Source organism: Haliotis rubra, unplaced genomic scaffold (genome assembly GCF_003918875.1).
Source record: "Haliotis rubra isolate DU_JTF1 unplaced genomic scaffold, ASM391887v1 Scf823, whole genome shotgun sequence".
Lineage (NCBI taxonomy): Eukaryota > Metazoa > Mollusca > Gastropoda > Lepetellida > Haliotidae > Haliotis > Haliotis rubra.
This window is the reverse complement of record NW_025767550.1, coordinates 15,022-24,189: the sequence shown is the minus strand read 5'-3', so window position 1 is coordinate 24,189 and position 9,168 is coordinate 15,022. Positions and strand designations below refer to the sequence as shown.

The following is a 9,168-nucleotide window of genomic DNA, read 5'->3' as shown; positions in this document are numbered from 1 at the left end:
CCGCTGTCCTTACAGACGGCAGCCCAGTCTCACGTCACACTCAGTTACTTTATCTGGCAAATCGACCCATGTCAGCTGATGAACTTTAGCGGACAGTGTTTGACAACTGGAAAGAAGACAGTGCCCCTCTAAGTCTGACATTTCTGCTTCAGCTAATCTATAAACTAGTCATGTGTGGATTTGAAATATATTTTAGTGACAATAGAATCCAACTAATTAGGAAAATAAAAGATTCTGCGAACTTGATTGTATTTCTGAATATACGTCACAACATGTAAACGGGGACATTCTATGTCCGCTTCAATCACTTTCATCATATTTCTTCACTGACATCAACTGTGGCGTATGTGGATTCACAACTACAATAATTTCATCTCAACAATATTCATGTGGGGATTTAAAACATTTGTATTACAGAGAAGAAACGAAACATGGCGATAAATTCATGATTTGAAACAACTTTTGATGAATTTGTGACTCAGTTATTTGTTGTGATATTTCACAGACATGTATGAAATGTGTGATAAACTGGTCAACTACTGCAGAATAATAATCATAACAATAGTCATGTGTGGATGTAAAATCTTTCTTATACACAAGAGAATCCAGTCAAGCAGTAAAACAACACATTTAACTGACTTCGTTACATTCTTGTCCACAACAAACAGCACATAGACAGACAACTTATACGTCCGCCTCAATCACTACAATTACATTTGACAGTTTAAAATAAATAAGTCACACTTACAAGTTTACACAATGTCATGTTTATTTCATTGTCTAATTCAAGGCGTCATAGATAAGTGACTTCTTGGTGTCAGTCATGGTGATATCTGCCCCACTTATCACCTTCATGTTGACTGTGCAGTCATCTGGCCGCCCAACACCAAACATGGGAAGAAGAGACTCGCTCCACTCAACATCCACCTTGGCTAAAACAACCTCTCTGTTGAGGTCGATGAAGGCGAGTCTCCCCCTCCCCACATCCAGCACAACGCCATAGTGGAGGGTGGCCTGTGTGCCGCGTGTGGTAGACATTGTGTTACTGTAACACTTCCCCCCCTCCCCCTGCTGCCACACCCTGGTACAGAGACTCCCCTGGTGTGTGCCACATCTCACTACACAGACACACCAGGGCGGCGCTGTAGATAAACACACCACCCACTGTCTACCTGGCTCTCCTCCACCACACCCATCTCCAGGACAAGGCCACAACCACCCTCCACTCACCACACCCACCCTAGAGTGTGTCTCCCAGTATCGTGGTGTGTGTGGGACAGGGGTGACAGTAGAGGGGGATGGAGGAAGGGGGATGGGGGTGGAGGCACATGTACCCCGATATTTCCGTAACCTGCCGCTGTGTCTGTGTTGTGTGGCGGGCGGCGAGTTCACCAGCTGACCGTCTGTAGTTACGTGGCACACGTCGGTGTTGGCTCGAGCAGCGTCCAGTTGTAGTTTAGGACCTGGAAATATACATTTTGTTTACAGTTTAACAAATTTCCCGACTTCAGACAACAAATTAGTCATGTTATTGTCAACCTCGTTTCAATGTTTACAAAACAGCACACTGAATGACCGGCCGCCATTTTCGTCTGTGTGTGAATTGTATCACCACTGTCACTTAAATACACACAATTATACTGTGAAAATATTTGTATGGGTATTCTAAATGTTTTTCATACAGTTTTATATTGACTGACAATGAAATAAACACTCCATGAAACATTTTGTCAGACACTGTCAGTTGAGCTGGTTTGCTGTCAGTAGTCAGAAATAGACATTTCCGTATGAAAACTCATATGTATAAACATCATTTCATGATAAAACTATTACTGTTGGTATTCTAAACTCTTCTTATACAGTTTACTAAACAATAAGACATAAAAGCAGTTGTTTGATGATATTTTTACATCTGAGTGTTCACCAGACAAGTGTCAACAGGTAACTTCTACGTCCGCTTCAATCACTGTGCCCAGTTTCAACACACACTAGCTGTGTGGGGAGGCGGTCGAGTCATGTGTATTGACTGGGACATATAATTATTTTTTATGTTAAACCCAAAGTTTAAAGAGATGGATTTTTTTTTCAAATTAATAAGTTTCGTATATCTTGAGATGTTACTAAGAAAGCATCAAATACAATTTCACCAGGACTCGTGAACATCCGGGTTAGAATATTGGTCTTCAGTAACCCATGCTTGTCGTAAGAGGCGGGATCGGGTGGTCAGGCTCGCTGACTTGGTTGACACATGTCATCGTATCCCAACTGAGTAGATTGATGTTCATGGTGTTGATCCCTGGATTGTCTGGTCCAGACTCGATTATATAGCTGGACCGCGGCGTAAAACTCACTCACTCACTCAATTTCACCAGGAGGACTGACAACCTGTCCGATCATTATTACAGGTATTTGACATTTAGTTAATGGGTGAACATTTTGTCACATAAAATACGTATATTTCATATGCAAATAGCTGAACTGTCGTCAACCAGCTTCTAACCCGTGTCATACTCATTTTAGTCAAAATTCAATATATGTATAAACTCTCACCCTTTAATAATGATCTAGCATTTTCAGTTTAGCTTCTCAACACTAAATTGTAATATCTGCTTTAGGTCGTATCTGAAACGACGCATTATATGAAAGAGAATTAAGCAAAATATAAATATCTCCTAAAGTATAATATTCATTACAGCGCATCAAAATCCCAGATCTTACTGTTATAACGTTAGACTTTCATCTCACTCATGACACAAACTGACACCGACAATGGGTTATTTTACAATAAACAAAACACACTATCAGCCAAGAACTTGTTCCAAACGTTAACAATGATTAACGATTTTGTGGTGTTTTAGGCCCTTGGTTTAGACATTAGACAACGGGACAGTAGATCCAGTCAGATCAAGTTAGTGAGAACCAGGTAGACCCTCCTAGTGTGCGTCGGCTTTTGATTGCACATCCATATGTCGCCCCTTTAAATTCGTAATAGTTTTGGGGCAAATTCCAACTGGGTCGGGATAAAACAAGTACAACTATTCTTGAGCAAGTCAATCGCTGCGAATTCACATCTCCTTGTAAAAAGACGCGTCTCGGTGGCCTGTTGTAGACACATTCATATTACACCAGATGTCCTCCGTGACGCCCAGTCTGGCCACCTCGGCAAAGCCCTAGTGTTACCAGCTGTTCGAAGCCCCATCAAGAAGTAAACACATGCAATTTTAGACCCATGCTTCTTCCAGCTGACGTTTCACTGTCTATAACGATACGTCCGAGGGTTTGTAATGATATACAGAAATATGGATTCTGTTGATAGATACGATAGTTACATTTTCTGAAAACAGAGTCGAAAACTCACTCACGATAAAACTGCACAGGTCACCAAAAGTAGAACCGGTGGCATGCCTATTGTTTAAAGGTTGGGTAACACCATGTCCAGTGTTTAAACGAAGTTAAATAGTTCCACCGAATCCCCATATAAACAAGGCTCAACAGTACTACACCAAGTAACGTGTCCTTTGTTTAAAGGGCAAACAAGACCATTACATCTAGTACCATATCGTGTGTTTAAAGGCGGACATCACTACACTTAGCGCTATAATGAATGCTCAAAGGGCGGACACCATCACGGCATCTAATACCACAGACGATGGCAAACCTGAATACACCCAGTACCATATCGTGTGTTTAAAGGCGGACATCACTTAGCGCTATAATGAATGCTCAAAGGGCGGACACCATCACGGCATCTAATACCACAGACGATGGCAAACCTTAATACACCCAGTACCATATCGTGTGTTTAAAGGCGGACATTACTACACTTAGCGCTATAATGAATGCTCAAAGGGCGGACACCATCACGGCATCTAATACCACAGACGATGGCAAACCTTAATACACCCAGTACCATATCGTGTGTTTAAAGGCGGACATCACTTAGCGCTATAATGAATGCTCAAAGGGCGGACACCATCACGGCATATAATATCACAGACGATGGCAAACTTTAATACACCCAGTACCATATCCTTTTATCAGAAGACGGGAATCACTAAAACAAGAACCCTATCTAAAACAACTCTAATGGTGCACAAGGTCCACAATGTGATAGGGCTTCAGCAGCAACCTGGTCTGCAGCCTGTGGTCACACGTCAGGAAAAAACGCTTCAGCCAGTAACCTCTTGTGTCAATGGGCGCTCAATGATGTTACATCCAGGTGTGAACGTCGCCAAGCAAGCAACTAGTTATACTCACACTGCAGTGTCAACGTGGTCCCTCTCCCTGTTTCCAGACTGTAGGTTTTAGTCCCCGCATCTGGAAAATATTTCCCAGCTTGAAGAACAAAATGCTCATACACATTAAACCATAATCAGTAACTTCTATGCTTGGAACTTTCTTTTTTCAAAGTAAGAGGCACTCCACCTTTTTACCCAACAAAATATCTGCCAAGACAGATCTGGTCCCTGTAATATCAGTAGAGTCACTTTTCAACATTGTTTAGCCTCAGCTTCTGTCCATAACAAACGGGTATTGATAACGTATCAGATATCTGCCCACTAAGCGTACACGTATCACAGTATCATGTCAATATGAAAAGACCAAAACTGTTCACATAAGATATACTTTGAATAAATATTTTATGAGGCCATTTTCTGCCCATTCATAACTATTTCTGTTTAAATCATAAAGGAGTTGGAAGCATGTGCTTCTGAAAATATGGCATGCAAAATAAAGGGACACATACGGTAACGATGTTTTCCCTCGTTACTTTTCCAAAGTAATCTAAAAATCTCACCAAACTGTGGTAGTGGTGCTGGATCGTTAGCAGCCTCCGGAAGCTTCAGCTTGAAACAAAAGAATATATTTCAATGTCGCAATTCAAGATTTACAAAAAGTGGGCTTGTTTCACTTCTAACATACAAGCATAGGTTCAATATGAATATTATATGTAGGCAGGTGACAATAATTATTACCACAGAGACTACGAGACGTATATACGTATGCTTACTAAAAAGTACTTACATGCTTGAGTGTGTTCTCCGGGTCAGGTAGATGGATGTCATCTGTCTGTGTACCTCTCTCTGTAAAATAACCAACAACTGTTACCAATCGATCATTGTATGTTTCACTGAGTTTGTGTTAGAAAGGAATAGAACGAGCATCAGCTCACCATCTTAAAGTCAAATTAAATGAATGGTTAAGAGAAACATCTACAAGCTATCAATGTTTCTGACAAAGCCTAATCAGAAATATTTGACAGTATGCTAGGAAATACTAAACAAATCTAATATATAACATATACTGCCAGAGTCAGAAGTAAGTACCTGTCAGTGTGTGTTCATCAGATGCTGATCCATCTCCAACGAGAGACCCAAACTCAGAAATGTCGGTTTCAGTTTCTCCAGTCCTCTCATGTTGAAGACGGCTGCAGGTGAACAGTGCAGCTCTGGTGCAACTGATCTGAGGTGAGTCTGAGCTGTTTCTTGGATTGAACTCTCCAGTGTCAGAAAGTCCGAGTTTGAAGCATATCTGAGTACTGTCTTGATGTAGTCTGAGGTCCACTTGCATCGTTCACTCTCGCCTTCAGAGGTAACTTGCTCTGTGTGTAGATTTGACAGTTTCTGCTTCGTCTGATTGTCAAGATCGATGATGAGTTCCTCCTCTCTTTGATCGAGTTGTGTCCTCAGAGAATGGAAAGTGTGGTGGATGGTCTCCTTCACAGCACTGCTTGTCTTCTTTGGTGTCATTCACGGCTTTGCTGATGCTCTTCAGATATGCTTGGTGAGACGTATGATGTGCAGTCACGTTCTTCCCATGTTGTTCTATCCGCCCTTTAGCAGCATCAGAAGCTACGTCTAAATCCTCAACATCGTGCTCAGCATGGTCGCCAAGCCTGCATTTCGTACAGATTAAAATGTTACAGTTTTTGTCAAAATATTCCAGAGGATGACGTTTGTGAAGTTTGCAAACTGGTTCAGCCTGCATGCTTCCCGGTGCCGTGTCAACAATGGTTTCAACAACATGTCGTCTGGTACCTTTGAAACTGTTGTGCATGTTCTGGCAGTATTCACAGAGTAACTCTTCACAGTCCTGACACCAACACACAGCCTGGTTGCCGTCATCTTCGTGTGTACAGAGAAGCTCTGTGGGGCGATGTTTGACTGTCAGGTGGAATATTTCCTTCTGTCTCACTGCATCCTTCTGGAGGGTTGTGTCTGTGAGGTTGATCTCCCTCTGACATGTAGAGCATGATATCACACGACCAGCTGCAGATGTCACACACGTCTCACACACAGCGTGTAGACAGGGCAGTAGGTAGGGGCGGGGCCCTTCAGGGTAAACTGCTGCTGACAGACAGAACATTTGGGAAGGCGTCCATTCTGAAACAAACATATTATTGTCCTAAATCACTTCCATTCAATAATACGAACATGTTATCAAGAATGGCATACTGATTCCAAGAAAATATATTTGTGCACTCTTTGTGAGTAAAAACCTCATGTTAGATTGAGTTTACTAGGAGGTGAGAGTGAGGGGTGAGGCGGATAGAAGCAGGAGGGAGAAAACAGGTGAGAAGTGAAGGGCGGGTTTGGGTAGGAGGGAGAGACTGGTACGGGTAGGAGGTACAGGCGGGTACGGGTAGGAGGAGAGGAGAGGCGGGTACGGGTAGGAGGGAGAGCATGGGGGGTGCGGTGGGGAGGTACAGGCGGGTACAGGTAGGGGGAGGCGAGGCGGTACGGGTAGGGGGAGAGGCGGGTACGGGTAGGAGGGTGAAGGGGTACGGGTAGGAGGTACAGGCGGGTAGGTACAGGTGGGAGGGATAGCATGGGAGGAGAGTGCGGTAGGTACATGCGGGTACAGGTACGAGGGAGAGGTAGGTACGGGTAGGGTTGGAAGCAGCTAGTGCGGGTAGGATGTACAGGCGGGTACAGGTACAAGGGGAGAGGTAGGTACGGGTTGGAGGGAGAGGTAGGTACGGGTAGGAGATACAGGCGGGTACAGGTAGGAGGGAGACGTTTATGCGTAGGAGGGAGCCAGAGATGTATAGGTAAGAGGGAGTGCCAGTGGAGGAGGGTACAGGCAGGTACAGGTAGGAGAGAATGGCACGTGGAGAGGCCACGGCACAGGCACGGAGGCACCGGAAGGAGTGGTACGTGGAGTGGAGGCAGTGGAGGCATGGAGGAACGGCGGAGAGACGGAGGAACAGACCGGTACGGTGGAGGCACAGGATCCAGCACAGGCACACGACCGGCACGTGGCACGGGAGGGCACGAGGAGGCACAAACAGATCCGGGGTGGACGACACAGCGGGATGAGACGTGCGGAAGACGGAAGGAGGCACGGAGTGGAGGACAAGGAAGGAAAGGATGGATGACAAGACAACATGGAGGAGGAGACTGAGTGAGAGGCGGGCGGCACGGAAAGACACAGGGAGACATGAACGAAACCCGGAGGGAACACACAAAGGAGTGGAGAGGTGGAAGAGGAAGTGGCATGAAATGGAGGATCCCGGAAATGCGGCACGAAACGGAGGACTGAAGGTGGAAGAGGAAGAGCAGGAACGACAGAGGCCGATAAGGAGTGGAGGAAGGAGGCACGAACGGAGGCACACGGAGGCGGTACGAACGCACAGGCACACAGGAGGAGGCACGGAACGAAGGAAAGTGGCACAGGCATGGAGGAGTGAGGCATGGAGCCGAACGCAGGGCGGAGGCACACAGCATGGAGGAAACGGGCACACAGGAAGGAAAGGCGGAAACGACAAAAAGGAGGCAAGTGGAAAATGGAGAGAGACGGGGCACAGGTGGAGGAAATGGAAAAGGAAGGCACACGATCCCACGAACACACACACCACGGAGCCGACACGATCCCCTAAAACCAGCCGAAAACGGAAATGGACTTGCACATGCCTGGATTACACATAGACAAAGGAATGGCCCACAGGATCCACTGTAATAGCATGCCGGAAATAATATATTCTGTATGGACATGTGGATGATGAATGCCCACTTATGACTTGGCACCGGATGATATTGTATGGACCCCAAAGAAATGGATAAAAAAGCCAGGAAAGAAATGGAATTGACCCTGGATAACTGGAAATGGTTAGGGACCGTTTTGGATACACGATAACAGGGATTTCGACGACATGATATCAATAACAAATTAAAGTGATGCAGACATTGTGTATTTTTCCAATGGTAAATACCGCCAAGGTTCATAAAATACAATATGAATTCATATTAAATGATATTTACCATGCAAAACGTCACTCGCTTGATAACGCAATAACTCGTTTTCATTCTTGAGTTTCACTTTTTTCATTACATGATATTTATATAGCGCACATATCCACGTGACTAGTACATGCACAAGACGCTGGTCACAACTTACAGGGGCGGTGGTGTAGCCTTGAGGTTAAAGCGTTCGCTCATCACGGCAAAGACCCGGGTTCGATTCCCCATATGAGTACAATGTGTGAAGCCCATTTCCGGTGTCCCTCGCCTTGCTAATGCTAAAAGCGACGTAAAACTAAAGTCACTCACATCTGTACTTGCTACCACCAATTGGCGACATGATAACGTTGAACTTATACTGGCACACACACCCAGACTCCCTTTAACACTACACTGTTACAGTCATACTGAGGGTACATGTACATGTCTACATGTGGTACACTGTAAGTACAGGCTAGAACCTTATACTGGCACACACCCAGTCTCCCTTTAACACTATACTGTTTCAGTCATACTAAGGTACATGTACATGTCTACATGTGGTACACTGTGAGTACAGGCAAGGCCTTATACTGGCACACGTCCAGTCTCTCTTTTAACACTACACTGTTTCAGTCATACTAAGGTACATGTACATGTCTACATGTGGTACACTGTGAGTACAGGCTAGAACCTTATACTGGCACACACCCAGTCTCCCTTTAACACTACACTGTTTCAGTCATACTAAGGTACATGTACATGTCTACATGTGGTACACTGTGAGTACAGGCTAGAACCTTATACTGGCACACACTCAGTCCACACTTAAAACACTACAATGTTTCAGTCATACTAAGGTACATGTACATGTCTACATGTGCTACACTGTGAGTACAGGCTAGAACCTTATACTGGCACACACCCAGTCTCTCTTTAACACTACACT

At 44.6% G+C, this 9,168-nt stretch overlaps 1 protein-coding gene across 1 annotated transcript; it reads right to left on the bottom strand.

Annotated features, from left to right (window-relative positions):
• Positions 1–572: 572 nt before the first annotated feature.
• On the bottom strand, positions 573–5,574 carry LOC124262136. The gene is made up of 5 exons (XM_046696595.1): positions 5,328–5,574; positions 5,026–5,084; positions 4,799–4,847; positions 4,258–4,317; positions 573–1,463 (listed from the first exon to the last, which is right to left on the bottom strand). The coding sequence occupies exons 1-5, from the start codon at positions 5,569–5,571 to the stop codon at positions 781–783; spliced, it is 1,095 nt and encodes a 364-aa protein (XP_046552551.1). The 5' UTR covers positions 5,572–5,574; the 3' UTR covers positions 573–780.
• Between the last annotated feature and the right edge of the window lie 3,594 nt (positions 5,575–9,168).

Coding starts and splice junctions, on each gene's coding strand:
- LOC124262136 (XM_046696595.1), bottom strand. CDS start 5,571: ATGCAAGTGGACCTCAGACTACATCAAGACAGTACTCAGATATGCTTC. Junction 5,085..5,327: donor TGATGAACACACACTGACAG/GTACTTACTTCT, acceptor GTTATTTTACAG/AGAGAGGTACACAGACAGAT. Junction 1,464..4,257: donor GACCACGTTGACACTGCAGT/GTGAGTATAACT, acceptor GTATATTTCCAG/GTCCTAAACTACAACTGGAC.